Genomic DNA, 26,851 nt, shown 5'->3' on the forward strand with positions numbered 1-26,851 from the left:
TCTTTGTGGCCTGATTACTACATTGAAACTGATGAAACAAGAAGCAGAAAATGGTGGAAAAATCCTATAAGCTTCTCTTGAATTAAAGTCATGAGTTACCTGTAGACAAGTCCTAAATAAAAACATGATATTCTTATTGTCTTTCAAAGTATGTTTCCAGTACTGTGCTTTGCAGACCACATCTAGAAGGTAAACCATGTAGGCAATGTGTAAGGCAGCTGACCTAGTCATGAAAACTTTTACATTTATAATAGGTAGTGAAACACCTGCTTTCTCAATGGGTGAACCTCACCCATTTCTTTATGCAAATGATGGGTACATAGTGTTATTGTGAATGCCTTACTAATGGAAAATTATGAAAGGGTAATTTCTCAAAAGTTACGAAGAAGTCTGTAGCCATAGTAGAAACAGGATATAACAAGGATCTGTGATTAAGGTGAGGTGCGAATATACAAACATACATACGAACATATGAATTAGGAGCAGGAGTAGGCCACTCTGCCCCTCGAGCCTACTCTGCCATTCAATATATTCATGGCTGAACTGATTACTCCACATTCCCGACTACCCCCAATAACCTTTCACCCCCTTGCTTATTAAGAATCTATCTACCTCTGCCTTAAAAATATTCAAAGACTCTGCTTCCACTGCCTTTTGAGGAAAAGAGTTCCAAAGACTCACGACCCTCTGAGAGAAAAAATTTCTCCTCATCTCTTTCTTAAATGGGCAACCCCTTACTTTTAAACAGTGACCCCTAGTTCGAGATTCTCCCACAAGGGGAAACACCCTTTCCACATCCACCCCGTCAAGACCCCTAAGGATCTTATATGTTTCAATCAAGTCACCTCTTACTCTTCTAAATTCCAGCAGATACTAGCCTAGCTCGTCCAACCTTTCCTCATAAGACAGCCTGCCCATTCCAGGTAATAGTCTAGTAAACCTTCTTTGAACTGCTTCCAATGCACTTACATCCTTCCTTAAATAAGGAGACCAGTACTGTACACAGTATTCCAGATGTGGTCTCACCAATGCCCTGCAGAGCTGAAGCATAACCTCCCTACTTTTGTATTCAATTCCCCTCGCGATAAACGATAACATTCTATGAGCTTTCCTAATTATATGCTGTACATGCTGTAGAGGTGAATGCAGATTGGCAGGCCAGTGCATTAGTAGATGTTCAGCTGTATTACTACATTCATTGGATAACAGATGAATACAATAGAAAGGCTTGTAGTTATTTGCAGTACTTAGTTAGCAATCTGGTCATGGTAGGAAAATGCCAGCTGGTTGATCGCAATGACTGCAGAGTATTATTGAAAACTTGCACCGGCTGACTAGTCATTGTAAGAGAAACTTCTAGTGTATTATAAAGGTTTAAGTATGTTTTTCTTTTTCGTTATGAATAATGGTAGAAAATGAAAAGAGATAGGATCTCTTTTAAAACCTGAGCCAGGATTAGTGAAAGATATGTAATATATACCTGAGGCATCAACCATCACAAAATAGCAGATGAAGCTGAAATGGAATGTGACAGTGAAAGAGAGAATGGGTGAGAAAGAACTCATTGGAGTTTAAGTAACACCAAAGTACAGAAACAACTTGTTTTGTTTATCCAATGATATGGTATGTGGTCCCATACCCCACCCTTATATTTTCAAAAACCATGTAAATGCATGGTTTGGAAACTAACAATGGTGTGAAGGATTGTCTCCTCACCAGACACCCTACAGAGACAGGTAGACAGTAGATAGTTTCGGTTAGATTAAATAGTTTGTAGCACCAGCCTACTTTTCCAGTGTTTTAGTCAGATTAAAGTAATAGATTAGCAATGGCCTGAAATCAAAGGAGGTAAAGAGCTCAACTGGACTGTTGCAAAAAACATATACAGTGGTGTTCCCCTGGGCTCAGTATTAGGACCACTGCTCTTTTTGATATATATCAATGCCCTGGACTTGAGTATATAGGGTATAATTTCAAAATTTGCAGATGACATGAAACTTGCAATTACGAGGCAGATTATAACAGACTTCAGGACGACATTGACAGACTGGTGAAATGAGTAGACGCATGGCAGATGAAATTTAACACAGAGACGTGTGAAGTGATACACTTTGGTCGGAAGAAAGAAGAGAAGCAATATGAATTAAATGGTACAGTTTTAAAGAGGGTGCCAGAACAAAGAGACCTGGTGGTGTATACACAAATCTTTGATGGTGGCAGGACAAGATAAGAAGGCTATTAAAAAGAACATATGGGATCCTTGGGTTTATTAATAGAGTACAAAAGCAAGTTTTACTTCCCCTCTTCTTTAAAAAAACACTGCTAAGGCCTCAGCTGGACTATTGCGTTCAATTCTGGGAACCACACTCTAGGAAGGATGTCAAGGCCTTGGAAAGGATGTAGATGAGATTTACTAGAATGTTGACAGGGATGAGGGACTTCAGTTATGTAGAGAGGAGAATCTAGGGTTGCTCTCCTTAGAGCAGAGAAGGTTAAGAGGAGCCTTGTTAGAGGTGTTCAAAATCATGAAAGGTTTTGATAGAGTAGATAAAGAGAAATTATTTCCAGTAGTCAGTAATCAGAGGATGCAGATTTAAGGTGATTGGCAAAAGAACCTGAGGTGAAACGAGGAACATTTCTTTACACAGTGAGTTATGATCTGGAATGCACTGTGTGAAAGGGTGATGGAAACAGAATTAATCGTAATATTGTCACGACCGAGGCAGAAGGAGTGCACTGTTTTTCTAGTTCCACTTCTCCACAGGTCACAACATATATTTAAATTTTTTCCCCAGTTACCAATACGGTCAAATCTAGACTCTATTTTTATCCCAGAATAAAATGCACCAACCAGGTTTCTTTAATAAATAACAAAATTATTAGTTTATTATAAAACAAGTCTTAACCAGTAATGAAGCAAAGCATTAACACACAGATTGAAATATGAAAGCTCCCTTTTTACCTTGGCCTCTCACACACACACATACACAATAGACATTTTCTCTTTACAGCCCTATTACAAAAAAAACAACAAAAAAGAATACTTAGGCCAAATACCTGTTAATTCGTGAAGAAAAAAGAGAAGATATGGGAAGATGTTAGCTGTCCTTTTTTTGATTTGGCGTCCCAAATACGCATAGATCACTGTCACTGGGATCTTCTTAGAACAGTTCTTTTCAGGCGACATTGAAGATCAGTTTGGGCAGGCTTTCCAGTAGAAATGCAGCAACAGAGGTTTCAGGCGGGGCTTGCAGGAGGAATACAGCATCAATTTCCCTAGTTCTTACGCTCACTTCTAAGAATGTCTCAAAGAGATGGAAAAACTGGCAGGCTTTTCAAAGGGCTGGAAAAGGCTGAGTTGGAGGTTTGTCCTTGGCAGGTTGATTTTTTTAACTCCTTTTCAGAACACTGACCATACTCCCAACTGTCTATCCAAAGTAAAACCAAAAACATCTCAGGAGTCAAGCCTCTTGACCCCTATAAAATTTGACCTGTCACTTCTCTGTAAACATCTTCCCCAAGTCAAAAAAGCCCCCTGCTGGATATTTATCTGAAAACAGGTGTCTTCCAGTAACTTGTTTACAAGCCTTGTCCAAAAGACCTTCTGATGACCTCTTTTTAAAAAAACACAAAGTTCCAGCATCTATGGAATCCTTTTTTCAGTTTTAAAACACAAGTTCTCAAAATTTAACAAAAAAAAGGAAGCACTCATAACAATATTCAGAAGAGAACTGGATAAATACTAAAGAGGAAAAAGTTACAGGGCTATGGGGATTGAGCTGGGGAATGGGATTAATTGGATAGCTCTATCAAAGAGCCAACACAGGCATGATGGACTGAATGGCCTCCTTCTGTGCTTTATCATTCTATGATTCTAGAATTGGGTCTACCAACAGGAAATACAGTACATACACCCTTTGAGAATGATGAAGTAGAATTGGTGTTTCATACCTTAGTGCTTACACAGTCCTGTGGCAATTAACTATTTGATGAATTTTACACAAGGAGAACAATCTGTCTTACGTTAACTAATTCATCTACAATTCATATTCTGAATAGTCAACAATAGTCTTCTATCCTTCGTTCCAGGGTGCTGAGAGAAAAATGAGAGATGAAGAACGCAAACAATCAAAAAGAAAAAGCAAGTTCCCAGATTCCACTACAGATGGTAAGTAAAATAATGTTCGGGCTGGCATGGCAGAATCTTATGGAATAAAATGAATGAAAATTCTCATCGCACTGAACACTTCAAGATTCTATTTCTGTCACTTTCATGTTTACATAAATTATATTTTGAGAAAACATGAATCTGAACACTACAAACATGGAGGCAAAGTAAAGAATGTACAAAATATACGTCAGGTCCCAAATTGGAAATTTTGAACTTAAAGAACTCAAAAGAGGAAAAATGTAATTCTCTGTGAAATATCGGAAGGAAAATCACTATTTTTAAAACAGCCTCATTCAGAAATGAAAACAGAAAACACTGAAAATACACAGCAGGCCAGTCAACATAAGTAAAAAGAAGAGAGAGATTCTGATATTTTGGATGTGTACTTTTTTACAGACTAATGACTAAGAGATAAACAGACATTTTAGCAAGCTTGGAAAAATAGAGAGAGAAAAGTGGAATAAGAGAGGGGAGGGGAGCCAATAGATACTCTAATTACACAGAGGGAATTAAAGTATTGTAAAATCTGCAAACACCTCAATTTTTTTCTGATAATTCCATTTTCCATAACAGAGCTTTTGAAATCACTCCTTTTTCTCTCAAACAAGCCCCTGCCCCCAAACGTCTGCTCTTACCCCTCCCGCACCTCACACAATATCAATACAATCCCTCTTGTCCTTGCTTTCTATTCCACAAGCCTCTTCAAATACCAGGTCATCTTCAACCATTTCCACTACTTACAAAATGATCCAACAACTAATTATATTTTCTTCAGCTCTCTCTGTCTTTCATAGGGACTGGTTCCCTGCGCAGTATTCTTGTCAAGTTTTTCGCTATCCCTACTTCCAGCTATCCTTCCTCTGGTGCCTTCCCATGCAACTACTGGTGATACGAGATCTGCCCATTTCCTTCTCTCACATCATTATCCTGTGCCTCAAACGCTCCTTCCATGTGAGACAGCAATTCATGTGTACTTTCTCTAATCTAATACACTGTATTTATTGCCTACCTTGTATCTCCTCCAAATTGGGAAACCCAAATGCAGCATATGTGACTGCTTCATTGAACATCTCGGTTGCATCTCGAAGTATTACCCTGACCGGCCTGTGACTTTCACCTTAGCTCTCTCTCTTCCATTTCCACTCTGACCTCTACATCTTATGTTTCCCACGCTGTTTCAGTTAAAGCTCAATGTAAGCTTCAAAAACAATAACCTCATCTTTCTTGTCTTAACATTGATGTTAGTAACTTCGGATGCTAGCTACAGCCCACATACTCTTCACAGCAGTTGCTGCTTGTGATGTAGAAAGCATCTATCAATGTTTGGGAGCAGGGGAAGTGGGCTGATATTCAGATAAGGAGACCTTTTGTCAGGGCGCAGTGTTGCCTGTGGTCTGGGACCTTGGTGTACGCTCGTTCTTTATCTCTACATGCCATCTCCGATCCTTTTTTGCGATTATAATTTAAACCCTAGCAACAGTCTGAGATTAAGTCAGTCGGTTCACAACCTTGGTGTCACATTTGACCCCAAGATGAGCTTCAGACCTCAGGTTTGTGGCATCACTAAGACTGCCTAATTCCACCTTTGTAACATTGCCTGACTTTACCCCTGTCTCAGCTCATCTGCTGCTGAAACGCTCATTCATGTCTTTGTTACCACTAGACTTGACTATTGTAACAGACTCCTGGCTGGTCTCCCACATTCTACCTGTCGTAAATTTGAGGTCATCCAAAACTCTGTTGCCCGTGTCTTAACTCGCACCAAGTCGCGTTCACCTATCACCCATGTGCTCGCTGACCTACATCGACTCCCGGTCAAGCAACATCTTGATTTTGAAATTCTCATCCTTTTTTTCAAATCCCTCCATAGCCTCGCCCCTGGCTATCTCTGTTCCCTCCTCTAACCCCACAACCCTCTAAGATATCTGTGCTCCTCTAATTCTGGCATCTTGAGCATCCCCAATTTTAGTCACTCCACCATTGCTGGTGTAGGCCCTAAGCTCTGGAATACCCTCCCTACACCCCTCCACCTCTCTACCTCGCTTTCCTCCTTATAACCTATCTCTTTGACCAAACTTTTGGTGATTTGGTCATCGGTGCCAAATTTTGTTTTATAATGCTCCTGTGAAGCACCATGGAGCATTTTATTATGTTAAAGGTGTTATATAAATATAAGTTGTTGTTCTGTTGCACTCACATTTTTAGAATTTTTTCCTCTCTGATGCTTATTTATTTCACAAATGTTTGTTCTGCATGTGCCTCTCCTTTGTCTTTTCAACCCCTTCTCCCCTTATTTGCACATTCCTTTGGCCTTTCTATATCTCTGTTTTATCTCATTGATGATCTTTTATATCACTTCTTTTCTACTTAGCAGTTTGTAGGTCATTTAACTCATTAATGATCTTGCTGTGTTTGGTGTATCTGCTGATTTTTCCTCCTACTTTACTTCTTAACAAATTTTACTATAATTACTGTTTATCTTTCAACCTTCAGTCTGATGAAGAGTGCACATCCAAAATATCAAAACCTGTCTTTTCTCACTACAGGTGTTGACTGACTTGCTCTGCTTTGGCAGTATTTTCTGTTTTCATTTCGGATTTCTACAATATGCAGTTTTTGTTTTTACTGTGGGATTCTCACTCTGAGGGCAGGATTTTGTTCCCAGCCCGATTTTGGGTTCTGTGGCGGGGTGGTGGGTGGGAGCCAGACAATCCGACACTGGGATTGTTGGACCCAATCTTCCCAGGGATGGGATAGGCTGACATCAGCCTTCCCGCCCAGAGGCCAAATAAGGGCCTCTTCCCGACGCCACTGGGATCTTACTAGCGGCGGAGGTGGCGGGGGGGGGGGGGGGGGTGTGGAATCCGCCGTGCAAGGAGGACGTCTTGGAAATCGAGGCACCCTCCCTGCAGGCTTGTGGGGGGGGGGCAATCCTTCGTGGGCAATTTGTGGCCCATGGAGGACCCCCACTGGGAGCAACTATACTTCCCGGGGCCCTCCCTCCCTTTAGTCCGAAGGCCCAACCCCCCAACCCCCTCGCAGTGGCCTTCTGGACTGGCCCCTGCGAGCCCACCTCACCTACCTCTTCTGGGGTTCCACGTCAGGGCCTGGGTCTGAGGTCTTTGCAATACCGGCAATGGCCGCCACTCCCAGTGGCGCTGCCGATACTGTTGAGCTGCCGGCCATGTGATTGGCTGGCAGCTCTTGGGGCAGAATCCTCATCCCTATTAAGTATTTAAAGGTATGGGGATCACACCTCCTTAAGCTTTGACCCCAAAAGACCAGAGGATCAAATGCAGAGGTGGACTCCCCCCCCCCGTCTTTTCAGCCCAGTGCCAGGAGCCTTGCTTTCAGCATAAAATCCAGCTGAGAGTGGCAACAAGAGCACTGGTGTTTGAACCAAAATTCACATTTATGCTGTAAGGGATATCCCTCCTGAGGTTAAGGCATTTGGGGGAAAAACTGCTCTGGTTGACATTGTAAATACAGTAAGACTGAGCAGAATATCAGGTTGTTTGGAAAAATGTTGGAGGAAATAGACTCAATGCCCCGATATTCACAGGGAGGTGGGGAGGGCTTGAAGGAGGTCGAAAACGGCTGTCAATCTGAACGGCAAGACCTCGTTATCATTTTTGGATCCATTTCCTGCCCAGCAGCCGGCCAAATTGACAACTTGGCCAGCAATCTAGAGAGGGGAAGGTCAGCCTTCACAGCTTGCGGGGAATAGAGGAAATTGAGGCTGGTAGTGGGGTGGGAGTCGACGCTCGACAGGGGGAAAAAGGCCGTGATCTGCAGATGGGAGACTGAAGGCTTCCTTGAGGGGCCGAGGGGTGCATTCCTGCTCCTCCTGGCCCACAAGGAGTGCTGGAAAAGGCACTTTATGAAGCAGCAGCTCCTGCCTCCTTTTCTCTGCTGGGTTTTCTGACCCCTTGGAAACCTGCTCAGCTGCAGTGAATTCTAAATTGCAGTGCAATTGGGATCCTGGTTTAAATATGTTAATGAAGTGTCCTCCTCTCTATGGTGGTACATTCAGATGCCATGAAACCCACTGCAATAAAAATAGCATCAGACACATGTGCGGTGGCTTGGGGGGTCGCATTTTGCACATTTGACGGTTTAAGCCCTCTGCCCCTGAACCCTTTCCAACTTGTCATTGGGGCAGTTAATTGAGGTCAATGTGCTTTGTCTTAGTTCTTAATTTCTTGTGCTCTACTGGAGTGATTGAAGACTGTTAAGTTACAATATCTCTGGAGGGTGGGAATTTGGTCCTAGACTCTGCTAGCTGTTAAACCTATTGCTCTGAGGATATCTACAAAGCCTTTTCCTATCTGCATGCATTAGCAATCTGCAATAGATAAACTCTTAATGCTTGATCTTATGTCTTGTCCTTTTCATTTAACAGCTGCCGATAGCAAGAGGATTTCACTGCCAGAACAGAAAGGAAATGACATCATATATTTTAGGCCAATGACAGATCTAATTTCTCCTCCTGTTCTATTCATCCCAGAAGCCCATTTTCTTTATTCACAACGAACTGGATTGGTATGTGAATTGGCTGATAGGTGTAGCATGTGTAGTATTATAGAATGATCGCTTCTGTTTATTTCTCAAGGCTCCAATTGTGATTTGTTTTCCTTCCTATTTTTCCGTGCTTGTGCTGAGTTGAGTCCCCTGGGCAGCAGCAACCTCACGTAGCTGCTCTTCATGCATGATCAGAATAATACTGGGTGCTGGTGAGCTATTTTAGCATGGAAGGCAACACAACCAGGTCCTGTTCTGCCTGATGACTTTCCAGTGGGGTTCACTGGATTACTTCCTAGCCTGATGATATAGAGGCCAACTTTCATGCTTTTACTGCTGCCTCAATAGAGGTTAGGTAATGCAGCATAGATCTGGGAACCAAGCCTGCTTTCTTGGTCTATAAGGCTCAGTTCTATGCTACATTCTGTATATGGTCTCTGGGCCATCAAGCCATCCATACATGTTATTTTGAGGACAGTTTTGCACTGTGATTGGGATCTGAGCTCAAGTATTTCAACATATACTTTAAGATGCAATGCCTAATTGAGTAGACTAGACCTATATCCCATAGAGTTTAGAAAAATGAGAGGTGGTCTCATCGAATCAAGTAAAATTCTTAAGAAGCTTGATAGGGTAGATGCTGGGAGGATGTTTCCCCTGGTTGAGGAGCCTAGAACTCAGAGTCACAGTGTCAGAACAAGGGGTCAGCCATTTAGGACTGCGATGAGGAGAACTTTCTTCACTCAAGTGCTGTGATCCGTTGGAATTTTCCACCACAGTGATCTGTGGTTGCTCAGTTGTTGAGCATATTCAAATCAGACATGGATAGATTTTTGGATACCAAGGAAATCAAAGGGTATGGGGAGAATACAGGAAGGTGTAATTGAATGCAGAGCAGGATTGAAGGGCTGAATGGCCTACTCCTGCTCCTGTTATGTTTTTCTGTTAGAAAGTTCACCGATTTAAAAAAAAAATCATCCCCTCTCTCCAGGTTGTTTTGAACCTAGGGGGTCAGAGTAAAATCTCCTTGTTGAAAATTTAGAAACACAGCTATATGTCAGAAAGTGTCACTCTGCCACAGTATTGCTTCAAAAGAGTCAATCACCTGCTGAGCTCCACTCAGACCCACAAACACAGAATACTAAGTACTGCTGTACCTCAGTACAGCTGCTTCTTCAAAGCAGAAACCTTGTCTGCCAGAAGATTATAATGAACAAGAATATTAGCAGTTAACATTAAAAGAGCTCTGGAGCAACATTTCCAACAACTAAGAAAAACTTTAAAATATAACATGGTCAAGTTCAAGGCTCCCAAATGTCGATCTGCTGCTCGCAAAATTGCTTTCCAAAATCCTCTTTCAATTTTAGCAGCAACTGCTTTTTTTTTTAAAAGTACCCTGGATAATATTTGAAAACTATACTAAAATCTTGCTTTGTTTGTTTTTTTAGGGGCATTCGATGGGTTGTGAAGTCACAAATCCTGAGAGGTAAGGAATCTTTCCTGTTTATTCTGAAGTTACTAATTTGAAGTGCCTTGGAATATTTTTCTATGTTAAAGATGCGATGTATGTACGCTGTCTATGATGAGATACCTCACTATAATGTTCTATGCAGTCAGGCTGTTCACTTCAGAGAACTCACGGATGTGTCTCCGCGTAGTAATTTGATAAGCAGAAGACAGGTCAGTGCCTTTGAGAAAGGCATAAAGGAAATTTCAAATGATTTTTTCGCACTGAGACCATCTCCTACAGGGAATGCTGGAATTTAACATTCCTATATTACACTTCAACAGAACTTAATTGGTTGTAAAACACTTTGAGACATGATGAGGTCCTGAAAGGCTCTATTTAAATACAAGTCTTTCTTTTTTAACTGATGGGCAAATATTTCATCTGACTGTGTGCAAGCATGGCAAGGTTTAAACATCAACACTTTAGCATCCAAGAAACAGCCGCAAAATGAAAGCATTGAAAAAAATGAGGTAATTAGACTGAAATATGTCAGCGTAAATTGTGAAAAATTTGATATTTCAGTATTAATAACTGAACCATAATATAAATTCTGTGAAGTCAGGTGAATGACCTGAGTGTCTGCCCAAAAGAGTAACTGATGCTCCAAATCTTAGCACAAACTTTCAATTAATTCTGGAACTTAAGTTGCCATCATAGATAAATTCACAACTTACAAATTGTGATTTAGTTCTTCTGTGAGGAACTGCGATATCACTGAACTGGACAGTTAAAGTAATGGTTATTAAAGGAGAGCAGTGAGAGAACTGTGAAAAATACAAGACATTTGGGAATTATTTTAATTTTAAAAACATTTTAAAACAAATCATAGGTGTGAATTATAAGAGGATGATGAAGCATAATGGGCAACAAGACCTGTTATAAACACCACCAGCTTAGAATTTTTAACCCACTTTGGGGTGAAGGTTATTATATACAATACTGTTTTGATTTTGTTTTTAATTTTAAAAATCAGTAAGCACAGTTTCTGTTTCAGCAATGTTGTACTTGCTGAGTATGTTCCACAGTCTTGTTAGGCCATAGACGAGACTGTAGATTATATGATTTACATAAATATGTTACCGTTTTTGTGGTTTAATTAAAAGATTAGAGCCACACTTGATGGAGAGAAGCCTCTCACAAAGGAAACATTTATACTGTCAGTTTGGGTCAGTATAAAGCAATTTCAGTTTTGCACAGATGTAAAACTAAGCGCAAATGTTGGCTCAGAACCTCACCTGATGTCAGAGCAGAGCAAAGTGAGACTGGAGGGTATAGTCTCATTGTTTCAGATTGCTGGAGGATGAATCCAGTGCAGTGATGTGGCATCACCAACAATGCCAGCATTTATTGCCCATCCCTAGTTGGCCCTGAGAAGGTAGTGGTGAGCCAAGTTCTTCAGCTGCTACAGTTCATGCATTGAAGCTACTCCCACAGTGCGCTTCGGTGAAGAGCTCCAGGAGTTAAACCCAGCAACAATGAAGGAATGGATGCTGTGTGACTTGAAGGGGAACTTGGCGGTGGTGGTTTCCCATGCATCTGCTGCCCTTGTCCTTCTGGGTGGGTTTGGGAGTTGCTGTTGAAGAAACCTTGGCAATTTGCTGCAGTGCATCATGTAGATGATATATACTGCAGCCACAAAGTACGTCAGCGGTGGAGGGAGCAACTGTTACGACTGTTTGCAAAGTCCTCAATCTAAACGTTTCAGAGATTTGCTCCCACCTGCTCTGCAAACATTTACATTGCTAACTTTATAGACAGTCATGCATCCAGGTATTTGCAGAGCCTCTCCTAAACAGGACAGTGGAGTTCTAACTAGGTAGGAGTCAATCAGTGGAAACAGGATTCGACCTGACTGAACGTGAACAGTAGCTACCAGCCTCGGATGGGTGGCTACAGAGTAAATGTACACTAAAGTTGTTTTATGTCATTACGTATTTATTCTCCATGCAAGATTTAAAAGATACATTTTGAGACAGCCAGCACCAAGAATAATTCACATACATATGAAATGGCCCCATGGACTCAAACTATGAGCTGTACTTTGTGTAGACCCATTCTTCATTGACATAGCAAAGGAAACCAATTTAGGACAGGCATTTCTGGTTGAATTTGATGACAAGGTCTGAGTTTCATGTGGCCTGTTGCGTGTGATGACTCAGCACATTCCAACTTTGCCACAGAACGAAGGAGAGCAGTGGGATGAAGGCATTTAAAAAATCAGATCTAAAAACCATCTAAGATCACATGAGGTGACAGAAATCTTAAATTACATTGTGTGCATGTCTTGAATGTAAATGGATAATAGATGTTTGAATTTACCTCAATATGCCTACAATTCCATTCTTATCGGCCATCTAACAGTATTGTGTATCGCTCATAATTGTCTGCTTTAAATGTGCAGGTTTCCAATGAAGAGGGATCACAAGACTCTGTACAAAGATGAATTGGATCCACCAGTCAAACATGCTAGGCTTTGTGAACCAGAGAGAGGTACAGTATAAATAGTCTTTAAGGCCCCAATTTTAACTTGGATTGCATTCAGAGTGGGCAGGGTACAGGGCAGGAGGGAACCCCTTGTGGAGAGATACTTTGCCTGATCATTTTCACTCCCGGGCCTTAATCGAACAGTGCAGCACTTCCTTCTGCCCAAAGTTGGCAGAAATGCCAATGGAGCAGTGAGCTGGAGCAGGAATTTGGTCAGGAGACTGATGCCATCAGAGACCCATGGAAACAGTCTGCAATATACAGTTAGCGCTGGAGGTTAGTTGGGGATTTGAGTGGAGATGCCATCGCTGGGAGGGAGAGGCAAGGCCAGGACTTGGGAGGCTCAAGGGTCGTTGCCAGGGGGAGTGGAGAACTCCTGTTTCTCCTGACCCACAAGGAATCCTCAGAAAATAATTCTCAATGAAAATATTTACCTTGTTCTTTTCCTATCTCTCTGCTGAGTCTCAGAAAGTCTGTCTCTTAGTTTGGCCCCATGAATCGGACTGTGACTTTTGAATATAAAGCCATACCCCTGCCTGTTTCGGGCTGACAGCCTTACTGTGACTATTTTTTGTTGGGTGGTGTCAGACGGAAATGTGTCGCAAACCCCCTGCCCGTTACTTGAAGGACCCACTATGGCCAGGCTGGATTAAAGCACGGATTTAGACGTTCTCAGTTTAAAACTATGACACCGAGATGAGTCACTTGGATTGACAACCAATAATTTTGAAGTCTAACAAACATCTTTACATTACTGCAATGGATGGTAGCCCTAATGTCAGTTGTACCATAGAGTCAACTATGGGATACTGTAGCTTCTGTAGGCTTTGAGCACCACTAGAAGAGAGAGTTCTCATTGGTAACCCTGCAGGCAGCACCAACCCAAAGGGCAATGTAATCAGAAAATGGGCTAGCTGTCAGAGGCAGAGTTCATGATATATTCAGTGGCTTTCCTGCTGTACGATCCAACTAAGCAATTTTGTACTCACTTATACAGACCTTCCCCAGTCATTACAGAAGATAATTAACTGATTAGTCTGAGCTCCTCTAATTAACAGCTATCTGCTAACAATGCCAGTTACTGATTAAAAGAAAGATTATGCAAGCTGTTTATATTTGATTGTGACTTTTAATAACAAACAAAATAAAAATCAGAAGGGAGCTCCAGAGTCACCAGATAGACAAAAGGTTTTTATGAGGCCATAAGTCATAAGAACAAAATATGAGAGCATTGTAAATGTTGCCTGGATCTCATTGAGTGTGTTACTGCCTTTTAATTACCCAATATATGTTAAATTGGTGGATATTCTACACTCCTGGCTTTTTGAGACCCATGAATCAAAGTAATGATGTGAGCATGTGCAAGATATTATTGAATTATACAAAGAGACACTAAGGTCCTGCACTATCTACCAATGGTCCCAGAAATACCTTGATTAGGTGAGAGTCAAAAAGTCTGCTGTCTTCAGACAAAAGCAACAACATGCCTCAATTTGGCTCCATGACATTTTTCTTTTATTCATATGTGGGAATCACTGGCTAGGCCAGCATTTATTGCCCATCCCTAATTGCCCTTGAGAAGGTGGTGGTGAGCTGCCTTCTTGAACCGCTGCAGAGCTTGGGGTGTAGGACCACCCATAGTGCTGTCAGAAAGGGAGTTCCAGGATTTTTACCCAGCAACAGTGAAGAAATGGCAATATAGTTCCAAGTCAGGATGGTGTGTGGCTTGGAGGGGAACTTGCAGGGGGCGGTGTTCTCATGCACCTGCTGCCCTTGTCCTTCTAGTTGGTAGAGGTTGCAGGTTTGGAAGGTGCTGTTGAAGGAGCCATGGTGACTTGCTGCAGTGCATCTTGTAGATGGTACACACTGCTGCCACTGTACATCGTTGGTGGTGAAGGGAAAGAATGTTGAAGGTGGTGGATGGGGTGCCAATCATGTGGATTGCTTTTTCTTGGATGGTGTCGAGCTTCTTGAGTGTTGTTGGAGCTGCACCCATCCAGGCAAGTGGAGAGTATTCCATCACACTCCTGACTTGTGCCTTGTAGATGGTGGACAAGCATTGAGACAGGAGGTGAGTTACTCGCCAGAGAATTCCCATCCTCTGACCTGCTCTTGTAGCCACAGCATTTATGTGGCTGGTCCAGTTCAGTTTCTGGTCGATGTTCAGCTCATTTGTTCACGCTTGGACCAATGCTGTAATGAGGTCAGGAACTGAGTGGCCCTGGAGAAAACCAAACTGAGTGTCAGTGAGCAGGTTATTGCTGAGCAAGTGCCACTTGAAAGCACTGTCAACGACACCTTCCATCATTTTGCTGATGATCGAGAGTAGATTGTTAGGGGTAGGTAATTGGCCAGGTTGGATTTGTCCTGCCTTTTGTGCACAGGACATACATGGGCAATTTTGCACATTGCTGGGTAGATGTCAGTGTAGTAGCTGTACTGGAACAGCTTGGCTAGGGGTGTGGCTAGTTCTGGAGCACAGGTCTTCAGTACAATTGTCGGAATGTTGTCAGGGCCCATAAGCCTTTACAGTATCCAGTGCCTTCAGCCATTACTTGATATCACATGGAGTGAATTGGATTGGCTGAAGACTGGCATCTGTGATGCTGGGGACCTCAGGAGGAGACCAAGATGGATCATCCACTCGGCACTTCTGGCTGAAGATGGATGCAAATGCTTCAACCTTGCCTTTTGCATTGATGTGCTGGGATCCCCCATTGTTGAGGATGAGGATATTTGTGGAGCCTCTTCCTCCTGTCAGTTGTTCAATTGTCCACCACCATTCACGACTGGATGTGGCAGGACTGCAGAGTTTAGATCAGATCCATTGTTTGTGGGATTGCTTAGCTCTGTCTATTACATGCTGCTTCTGCTATTTGGCATGCAAGTAGTCCTGTGTTGTAGCTTCACCAGGCGGACACCTTATTTTTAGGTATGCCTGGTGCTGCTCCTGGCATGCCCTCCTGCACTCTTCATTGAACCAGGGTTGATCCCCTGGTTTGATGGTAATAGTAGAGTGGGGGATATGCCAGACCATTAGGTTACAGATAGTGGTTGAATACAATTCTGCTGCTCCTGATGCCCACAGCACCTCATGGAGGCCCAGTTTTGAGTTGCTAGATCTGTTCAAAATTTATCCTATTTAGCACAGTGGTAGTGCCACACAACACAATGGTGGGTACCCACAATGTGAAGACAGGACTTTGTCTCCACAAGGACTGTGCGGTGATCATTCCTACCAATACTGTCATGGACAGATGCATCTGCAGCAGGCAAATTGGTGAGGGCGAGGTTCTTTCCTCTTGTTGCTTCCTCACTACCTGCTGCAGACCCAGTCTAGCAGCTATGTCCTTTAGGACTCGGCCAGTAGTGGTGCTACCAAGCCACTCTTGGTTATGGACATTGACGTCCCCCACCCAAAGTACATTTTGTGCCTTGCTACCGTCAGTGCTTCTTCCAATTGATATTCAACATAGATAAGGACTGATTCATCAGCCAAGGAGGAGCGGTAGGTGGTATTCAGCAAGAGGTTTCTTTGCCTATGTTTGACCTGATACCATGAGACTTCATGGGGTCCGGAGTCAACTCTCTCCTGACTATATACCACTGTGCTGCCACCTCTGGTGGGTCTATCCTTCCGGTGGGATGGTGATGGTGGTGTCAGGGACATTGCAAGGTATGATTCCATGAGTATAACTATGTCAGGCTGTTGCTTGACTAGTCTGTGGGACAGCTCTCTCAATTTTGCATAAGCCCCCAGATGTTAGTAAGGAGGACTTTGCAGGATCAACAGGGCTGGGTTTGCCATTGTCGTTTCCGGTGCCCAGGTTGATGCTGGGTGGTCCGTCCAGTTAATTCCTTTTCTTAGACTTTGTAGCAGTTTTGATACAACTGAGTGCCTTGCTAGGCCATTTTAGAGGGCATTTAAGAGTCAACCACATTGCTGTGGGTCTGGAGTCACATGCAGGCTAGGCCAGGTAAGGACCACATATTTCCTTCCCTAAAAGGACATCAGTGAATCAGATGGGTTTTTACAACAATTGACACCTTTGTGCACTTTACCCAGAGGTGGGTTACTAGTGGCAGCATCTACCCACACGGCAGCAATGGGTAGCCAAGTAAGGCACTTAAAAGGGTAATTAGCCCCTATTTTTGGACAGAGTTGAAATTTTGAGAGTAGTTTACAGATCTCCCACTGTGTCTGCACCTTAGCAAATGAAAGGAGGTGGCTTCACAGCAGGAGGTTGGCACCTCACTACTTTTGAGACTGTCGAAAAGTTCATCAGCAGCAAATGGCAAGGCTGCAGTAATGAAATCACGGGGATGGATGTCTCCCATAGCCATATGCATTTACTTTTCATTCGCTCCATAGGCGCTAAATGCAGCTTCAGTGCTCCCTGCTGCTCCATCAGTCTGGCCCTCAGCAGTGTTGCCACTGGTCTCATAATGGGGGCTGCCGGACTCCATTGGAATGGGCTGTGATGTCCTGCACTCCCACATTTGGAATCCACCCACCATCCCTAATTGGACAGTAAATGCTGAGGCAGACTATTAAGTGGATGCCTCCGTAAGATTGCACTGGGTGGGGTGGGGTAGGGGGGGGGGGGGGGGGAGCAGACATCAAACACAAGGGGATGGGACTCAGAAATGGTCCCAAAGTTGGGTTCCCAACACCCACAGGAAAATTCAGCCTATAGTGTAGTATTCAAAGGTAAAAATGGTCAATACTGTGACTCATGTCCAGGAAAAACAAAACTGCTGGCCAAAGTAATTTGAAGCTCTTCTGTCATCTCCAATCTTGCACTCCTCTTATTGTCTAGTTGCCCAGAAAATTCATGGATAGCCCACCTTTATTTTGAGGTTCATGTGACATCTTCCATCTTGTTTTTAAACACATCAGGTATAATAAGGATATATTACCAGAAATATAGTCAGTGACATTGCTGTGTGGCTTTCACAGTAATCATGGGAAATTAAGAGGAGGCCCTTGTAATTCCTTATATTTGCCACCGAATGTTCAATTTTGGATTCCATAGTATAATTTACACAAGAATTAGGAGCAGGAGTAGGCCATTCGGCCCCTCGAGCCTGCTCTGCCATTCGATGAGATCATGGCTGATCTAATTGTGACCTCAACTCTACCTTCCTGTCTGCCCCCATAACCCTTGACCCTTGATTACCTTGTTGATCAAAAATCTATCTAACTCAGCCTTGATTTATAAATGCACTAACCAGCTGTGGCATTCCATCAAGTTGATATGAATTAACAAAGAATCTTTTCACACTGACGATGCTTATAAATTGTGTGCATTTGTAAAAGTTCTCGAGATTGAATGTTGCAGGAACTACTTTTTAGCTTTATGGGGCCCACAGGCAAATGTTTTGGAACTTGATGAAGATTTACCACTTTCAGAATTCCACACCTCAGTGGGTAGCTGGTTGTATTATATTTTGGTATCTGTTACTGGGATTTAATTTTACCATCTTGAGTTCTGTTCCAACTATGACTGTTTCTCTTAAATGGTGTGTGAGGGTTAATGAGTCACCCTGCCTTCACAGAAGCCTGAGTGTCTGTTTTATAAGACTTATCTTCGTCAGAGTTCATTATCATCAAAACTTAAAACTACTCAAAACTTCTTGAATATTATAACAAAATGCATTTGCACACATGAAAACTGAACTGAATAATTATTAAAATATTTAGTGAAAATAGATCTGTCCTTGATTTTATATATATCCATTAGTGTGATATCTCACTAAACTAGGAATTAATTAAAATATTTATGCAATATAAAATCATTATAAAATATATGATCCAATTTTTCAAATTACAGTATACTATAAATCTCTCTCCAGATACCTTTATATTAGACATTTGTTCCCAAGTTGAAAATATAGGAAGAAAGAACAATTCATTTTTTCAGTTTTTAGAGATTATAGAATATAAAGTGCTGTCCTTTGTTTTATATCTCTGTTGTTGATAAGTAATGAAAATAGATTCATATCACTTAATATAATCTCATATATGGGTCAAGTGACAGGAACAAAGTATCCTCATGGTTTTAGTAATTTATAATATTGTCAGTCATCAAAATCCTTTTTTATTAAGAATGAATGAACCCTGTGCTCAGGCAGCTTGGATTGAATTGGACCTGGTGCAGTGTGCAGTGTAGCTTCACTATTGAATGTACAGTGTCAAAATTAATACAACTGTACACAGGATAAATATATTTCCATTGAGCATTTTGATAATTTTTGTTGTAAAATATAGAAAATCACTTTAAACATTGGGTCATTGTACAGTTTTGAAAGCTATCAAAGGCAATTCAGCTCCCAAATCCTTTTGCCTTTTTAATTTTTAATCAACAATTGTATTAGCAATTGTCTGTGACTGTATGTGACACAATGAGACAATATTATATTAATACTGATCTATATTCCTTTCTAGTGCTGTTATATGTGCGGAGGGAGTCAGAAGAAGCTTTTGATGCCCTGCTGTTAAAGACTCCTAACCTTAATGGATTGAAGAATGCTGTTAGTATTGGATTACCTACTTCTCTTTATTGAATGTAGTGAGATAAAAATGGGGAAAATTCAATGTGTACATTGTTGCATTTCCTGGTGTTAAACTACTGTGGCAGTTTCAGCAAATTGAGGAATTTCAGAAGTGTCTGCATCTGGCTTTGCAGTAACTCAGTGGGACAGCCCCTTTCATCTCTTTCCCCATTGAGTTCAAAGGAAATATAAAAATCAGGAGTGGTATGAAATGGGCTGCCAATTCTCTATCACTCATTTTTGTTACAGCCAGGTGAGGAGGGGGGGTCACAATCGCCCCTCTTGCCCTTCCTCTTATTTGACCACAACATGATTTATTCCTTTTTTAAAAACAGTGGTTGTGCTTACCACCTCAGTGAGTGTTTTACCTTTTACCTTTAATGTGATTGTGAAAGAACCAATCGGACATGTTTTCTTGAGTTTAAACAAGAAAGAGGTGAGTTTATGATACTCAACAAGCTAAATCCGATCTAAAAATAATTTAAAAAACACTACACATTCACGCACACATTCACACGAGGATAACACACACATAAATAGATTACAAAGTGCAAAGCAAGTTTTTCTAGTTGGATTAAAGTCCAGAATAAATAAAAGTTAAATTCACTGTCTGAGGTTGGATGATTCGGTGGTATTCCGGCTAGACTTGTATTCTTGAAGTTTTGGCTGGTCAAAGTGCACTTTGTAGCTGGCCCACTTTGCTCAGGGTTTTCTTGAAGGCAGACTTGTAGGTGGCCCTCTTCCCCTGGTCTCTGGCTGTAGTTGTCTGTAGGCTTGGAGGGTCCACAGTGGCAGACAGTTTTCAAACTTGATGTTTTCTGGAGAGAGGGAGAGAGATAAAAGGAAGCATGCAGCCTTCTGCTGCTACTCAGTTTCAGTTACTGCTTGTCTCTTGAGTGTAACAAAACTCCCAGTTTTTCATAGCCTGGGGAGACAGTCACATAGTTCTTTCAGTCCCCTTTGTTTTTAATGAGGTTCAAAGTCTAAAACCCAAAACCTCTTGCAAGTGGTATTGTCAGTGTTTACTCCCAGAGGGATGTCTCCATTCATGAATGTCTCTAGATGGCTTTGAATGTCCGGCAGACCAGGGTGATCTGGATAATCTACTCAGTTAACCAAAGCATTGTCCTGATGGGCTTCTTGTTAGACTTATGTCTCCGATTCGATCTCCAGGTATTTCAGATGCAAATTGCAGTGGCCATCTTGGTGGTCAGTTTTTTTAAAAAGTTAACTGAACCAAGCTTGGCAGTTAACTGTCAGTCACCGTAAACTGGCGCATTCTCTATGGTAAAGCCTGGCTACCCGACCCGAGCCCGACTAGACCCGACTACATGTTTCGTGTCAGGTCGGGTCGGGTCGGGTTGAAATTCCGAGTCCAGCATTCAGGCTCAGGTCGGGTTGGGCTGGACACTGCTTCTGGGAAGTTAAGGGATCAGGCTTACCCATCATTCCCCACAACTCCTGCTGCCGGAATAGCCTGCTGCCGGAACAGATGAAGAATATTTGTGTCAGGTCAGGTTGAGCATGAAAAGAAATTAAAGGACTCTGGCCCGGGTCGGGTTCGGGTTGGCTGTGGTCGGTTTGGGCCCAGGTCGAGTTTTAATTTTATACCCGAGCCAGGCTTTACTCCATGGCAACGCCTCTACCAATCAGAGTTCACTTGATACCAATCAGCACTCTCTCTCATGCGGTATAAGTTTTTGTTTTCCCTTACATTGGTTATTCTTGAGTATTGACTTGATGAGTACAATACGAAAAACTTCGACAACATGTCTCTATTTTCAGCAATTCTTGAATTAATATTTCTTGTTTGGCATATAATGTTTTCTTGACATTTTACACAATGTACAAAGTCAAAATTGCCTATAGTGATGCCACAAGCTACTTGCTTTCTCCTGTTTCTGTGAGGTTGATAGGGCTCAGAAAGAGGTGTTGACAATGGACCTGACAGAGATTATTGCTAAGCTGTCACATAATTACATTTATATACCCTTTATTCTTACTGGTGCTAAAGAGGGCTATGATATGAGGTTAATTCCACTCGAGGGACATTGAATATTAAAATTCTGTCACCTCTGCAACTGTGGAGAAGTACTGCTCTGTGGAACAGTAAAATGTTCCACCATCACCCTGGGGTAAAAGCTTGCCTCAAATCTATACAGAAGCCAGCTGTTCAGAGCATCTGTGTGGGCTGACCATGTGGATACAGAATTCAACTAACATTCATCCTGACAATAAAAAGTACTTCAGTGGGATTGTCCTAATGACTTTGCAAGTTTATTCAGTGAGTAGCTGAGCCATAAAGACCAGATGGTCCTTAGTTATGCTGAATTAGCTGGCCTCAGCTCACGTGACTTTCCGACCGGTACAATTGGCTTCAGTGTCCCTGAGTTAGTGGGGAGCATCTTGATCAGGATTCCAGCTGCTGATTGTTATCAAGTGAGCTACTAGAAATGTGTGGGTCTAGGTGTCAATTGATGCCAAGATCAGGGTTAGCTACTTTGGTGAAGTATCAGAGTGTGCCGAGCATCTGTGCAAAAGCTACAGCAAAGGAGAGGTGGAAGAAAATTGACACGAAAAAATATGGTTCGGTGTATATATTTGGAAAGTACCTGTCTACAAAAATCATCTGAACTAAATTGGAAAATTGTTTTTGTGGAGAGAAATTGGGCTGTGCAATATTGGCATTTGAATGTGTTAACAAGTTCCCCTGCCTGCTATTTTAATGAGGGCATTACCTTTCAAAATAACTGCACTCACATTTTAATATTACATACTGTGATTTGCACCCCACCCTCCATTAAAATAAGGTTTGTGTTAGCTTTTCACAGTATGTGGATTGTGTTACTACACAATCTGAAAAGACTCAAATATAATCAGCTACCAGTTTATTGAGGAATTCTTAATCACTGGTGATAATTTGCACTGCAGCAACAGCTGCACAGTTGTAAATATTTTGATTTCTTTCATGACTTCATATTTTCTTCACCAATATTATTTACATGACAAATATGCCCATTGAACTTTACAGGGAACATTAAAACTGTTAGAGAAATTGCCGGAAGGGAGAAAATATAGAAAAACAAGGGTAAATCCTCTGATCCTGAATCCTAGCAATAATCTGAGCTTGAAGAATGTAGTTGTTGAGAGTGTAGGGTTGGGAAATATCCTATTGTTCCATATTCTTCATAGTCATATATATTAATAGCTCTTGATTGAGCAATGCCTCGATTTTATAATTCTCTTCCTTGTTTGCAAATCTCTTCATGGCCTCGCCCCTCCCTATCTGTGTAATCTCCTCCAATCTAACAACCCACTGATATATCTGTGCTCTTCTAACTCTGCCCTCTTGAGCATCCCCCATTTTAATCGCTCCACCATTGGTGGCCATGCCATCAGCTGGCTGGGTCCTAAGCTCAGGAATTCCTTCCCTAAACCTCTCCACCCCTCTACCTTGCTTTCCTTCTTTAAGATACTCCTTAAAACTTAACTCTTTGACCCAGATTTTGGTCATCCACCCTAATGTCTCTTTATGTGGCTCGGTGTCATATTTTGTTTTATAATGCTTCTGTAAAGCTCCTTGGGATGTTTTTGTTACATTAAAGGTACTATATAAATACAGGTTGTTATTGTTTTTGTCTTTGACTATAGTGCTTCATTTAGGAAAAAAGTAAGAAAAAGAATAAGGACTACAATGGATGGTAAAAACCTCCAGTAAATATCATGTAATCCTCCTTTCCCATGTTTCAACCCTTATTTGGACTCACTAATATAAACCTCTAAGCAGAGTTGATCTTCTCAGATACTTGAAGCAATATTACTTGACCATTTTGACAATTTCATTTTGACATTCTTGACCTAGATCTCAGAGAAGTATGGGCTGCTTGAGGAGAGAATCTGCAAAGTTTACAAGAACTGTATGAAAGGGTAAGTAATTGAGCAGATTTTATCTCTGTTGGGTGTGCTTCGTTTACACTGCCATATTAGTAGCAACCCCCAGTGGGCTGCTAAATACACCAACTGGAGTCATGACCATTACAGGAACTCTGTTCTTGAACTGTAGGTTTCATACCAGGCACAACTCTGAAATCAGGGTAATTGTAGTTATTGCTTGTCTCCATGGAGTGAATCTCCCTTTTATACAACTGTGAAGTGAGCCCAGTTATTGGGTGTTACTACATAATGAGTAAGCTCCATTGTTTGAAAGTGAAACAGCATCTTATTCTTGGCGAATGGAGTTTTTCCACTGTGAGTTGGTATAGACCGAGCAGTTCTGACATTGTGAGCTATCAGTAGTTGGACAAATTTAATTACACTGTTAATGACTATGGTAATATAGGCACTGACAATGAACATGCACCAGAGATGAATCTGCTTCCCATTTATTGCTTCTGAACCTGTATCAGTATCTAACCCACTATTATGCAGAGTATTTACACTTGCGCTTAAATAAAAAGGTCTGGAATGGGATAACAATTGCTGATAACATAATAAATATGAAGGGATGGATAGAAAAGATAGAAACAGTCCGTCTTCAGTGACTGAAGGATATAGATTGAAGGGAAGAAAGATATAAGATTAAACGTAAGATTAAAAACAGGGCAGGTGAAAGTTTTTTTTACACAGAGGCTTCTGAGGCTGTGGAATGCACTACTGAAGTTGATAATTGAAACAGAGACCATGTTAACATTTAAGACTGGTTAGATGGATAACTGAAGGAAGGGGGTATAAAAGGCTATGGAAACAGGACAAGCATATGATGAGGATAAACACCAACACAAACTGGTTGGGCCAAATAGTCTGCTTTTGTGTTGTAATTCTATGTTAATGTGATATTTTAATCTCCAGAAAGTTAATTTCACACCAGTTGTTGTTGTACCACAGCCACAGCATTGTCAAGACTATCTCCTCAAAGTGGTGTCACACAGAATTCTATCTGATTGACTTTACTTCCAAATTATACTACACGGTTTATGTAGCTGTGAAACCAAAACTGCTTAACCAACACCCTGGGAAGGCTCACAGTAATCATGAAGTCTGGAAATAGTGCTGGTGTTTTTATTTTATTTTTATTTATTTATTTTTTTTATTTAGAGATACAGCACTGAAACAGGCCCTTCGGCCCACCGAGTCTGTGCCGACCATCAACCACCCATTTATACTAATCCTACACTAATTCCATATTCCTACCACATCCCCACCTGTCCCTATATTTCCCTACCACCTACCTACACTAGGGGCAATTTATAATGGCCAATTTACCCATCAACCTGCAAGTCTTTGGCATGTGGGAGGAAACCGGAGCACCCGGAGGAAACCCACGCAGACACAGGGAGAACTTGCAAACTCCACACAGGCAGTACCCAGAATTGAACCCGGGTCACTGGAGCTGTGAGGCTGCGGTGCTAACCACTGCGCCACTGTGCCGCATTGTTTCTTTAAAATGTTTTTCACTACTTGTCTACTGTATTTCTAGAAAGCTGTTATATTAAAATAACAGTCTCAATACTACAAGGTGAATGTCAAAGATTATGTTTGCATTGTTGCTTGGCAGATACTTTTTTTTTAAATAACGTCTTTGTTAAATTTGCATCTTTATAATATGTGCTCCATTCATAGAATGACAAAGAGACTGACACAAAGAAAATTGAGCACAAAAATCAAGGCTGACATTCCAGTGCAGTACTGAGGGAGTCCTGCACTGTCGGCGGTGCTTTCCATCAAATGAGATGTTTAACAGGCCCAATCTGCCTGCATGGGTGGATGTAAAAGATCCCATGGCACCATTTCAAAGAAGAGCAGGGGAGTTACCCCAGCCAATATTTATCTCTCATTATCGTATTATTGTCTGTGGGAGTTTGCTACATGCAAATTGACTGCCGCGTTTCCTATATTACAACAATGACGGTACTTCAAAAAATACTTCTTTGGCTGTAAAACGCTTTAAGAGGTCATTAAAAGCAGTACATAAATGCAAATCTTTCTTTTTTTCAGTTTTATCCTTGAACAATTGGTAGAATAGCAGTTCAAACATGACTGAAGCTTTCCTGAGATGTTTTGCTTAACCAAATAAAAATGTCAATGTGAAAGCCTACATTAACATTAATCTGAGACATGTTTGATGGGTTTGATCATTGAAATATCAGAGCATTGCAAAACAAAAGGGATTGTAGGTGATTAAGAGGAAATGAATGCACACAAAATAGTTTAAAAACCTTGGAATGTTTGTTCGTGACTGGATTGGAATGTGGTCTTTGCTGATTTGAGCACTGATTTTGGTCCTTGCTGAATGACTCATTGCAAGAACACAAAACAGGTGTTCCCAGTTCATTGGAAGGAATTTAGTATTTAAATTTAGAAACAATAAATATTGTAAGCTCGTCAGTTTATTTTAGCCCTGATTTTCCAAACAAGTTGCAACTGGTTGTGGTGCAGATGGATTTGCAACAATTAGGGGTGAGCTTTAATTCTAAATCAAGCAGATTGGAGGAGCAAATTGCAAGTTTAAAGTGTTCTTCCTCATGAGAAGCATGTATCCTATTGGGTTATTAAAGAATAGCCTTAGCGCTAGTCAGACAGAGATTGTGGTTTTAGTCACTTTGCTGCCTCATATAGGAGGTTAGATGTGGTATTAAAGGTTGTTCAAAAGTAGTTTTGAATGCTCATCACATGATTTGTGTGTAGAGAGTAGCTGTTCCTTGTGAGCAGTTTTTGTTTTGAGGTTTAAGTGCTTTGACCACAATTAGTCAGCTCTAATTGACATTCATTTTCCCTCCTGCAGAATCTTAGTAAACATGGATGATAACATTGTGCAACATTACTGTAACCATGCTGCGTTTTTGGTGGAGATAAAGGACATTAGCGGAGGCTGTCAAATAACGCTTAAAGAAGTTTAAGGATTCTCAACATTCATGGACAAACTCAAAGGAACCTAGAAAATAGGAACAAAAGTGGAATCACCCTACCTCTTCCCCTTCTCTCCGTGTACATATACTATTGACTGCTTTCAACATTTGGACCCAAGATTTTTGTGCCATCACTTTCTTCTGGCCACGTGTGAAACAAGCTTGTTGAAGCCAAGCATGAAGAACTCAACATTACCTTATTTTTAATCTACACTCGTGTTGGATGAAGCCCCCCGTATCTTTGAAGCAATCTTTTTTCTTCTTTGTTTATATTATTCAACTTGTTAAATCTCTAATGTCAAAGCACTACATGCTTTCAGCTCTGCCTGACAAATTCTTATTGACTGTTGGACTATATATAACTAGCCAGTCAATGTATACTTCAGTGTATTTGAAAGTGTGATATTTTTGGATTATTCATCTTTTTCTGCAAATTACATGTCATTTTTTAATTGCAAATTCAATCTATCTCAAATTTGCAGGTTTTTCAATATAAAATATTTACACAAGATATGGCAAATAGATTTTTATAGAACACTTTTATGGTGCTCATGAAGTATGTGGAAGAATTCATTGCTCATATTAGAAAATAAAAACTATTTTCTTTGAGGGACATTGACTCCATGATATTTCAAAAAAAAATTCTCTTGAAATATTTGTCAAAGTATAGTTTCAAAATTACATCCTTTCCTGTTACATCATGAA

General features: G+C 41.2%; 1 protein-coding gene across 1 annotated transcript in view; it reads left to right on the plus strand.

Annotated features, from left to right (window-relative positions):
* The window catches only part of LOC137346971 (grainyhead-like protein 3 homolog), a 66,034-nt gene extending 39,897 nt beyond the window's left edge, over nt 1-26,137 (plus strand). Inside the window, exons 9-15 of the mRNA XM_068010937.1 lie at nt 4,090-4,168; nt 8,574-8,713; nt 10,141-10,178; nt 12,604-12,692; nt 19,135-19,220; nt 23,104-23,168; nt 26,023-26,137. Of these exons, the coding sequence (XP_067867038.1) occupies nt 4,090-4,168; nt 8,574-8,713; nt 10,141-10,178; nt 12,604-12,692; nt 19,135-19,220; nt 23,104-23,168; nt 26,023-26,137 (612 nt within the window). The remainder of the gene's footprint in view (nt 1-4,089; nt 4,169-8,573; nt 8,714-10,140; nt 10,179-12,603; nt 12,693-19,134; nt 19,221-23,103; nt 23,169-26,022) is intronic.
* The last annotated feature ends 714 nt before the right edge of the window (nt 26,138-26,851 follow it).

Source organism: Heterodontus francisci, chromosome 31 (assembly GCF_036365525.1).
Source record: "Heterodontus francisci isolate sHetFra1 chromosome 31, sHetFra1.hap1, whole genome shotgun sequence".
NCBI classification, from domain to species: domain Eukaryota; kingdom Metazoa; phylum Chordata; class Chondrichthyes; order Heterodontiformes; family Heterodontidae; genus Heterodontus; species Heterodontus francisci.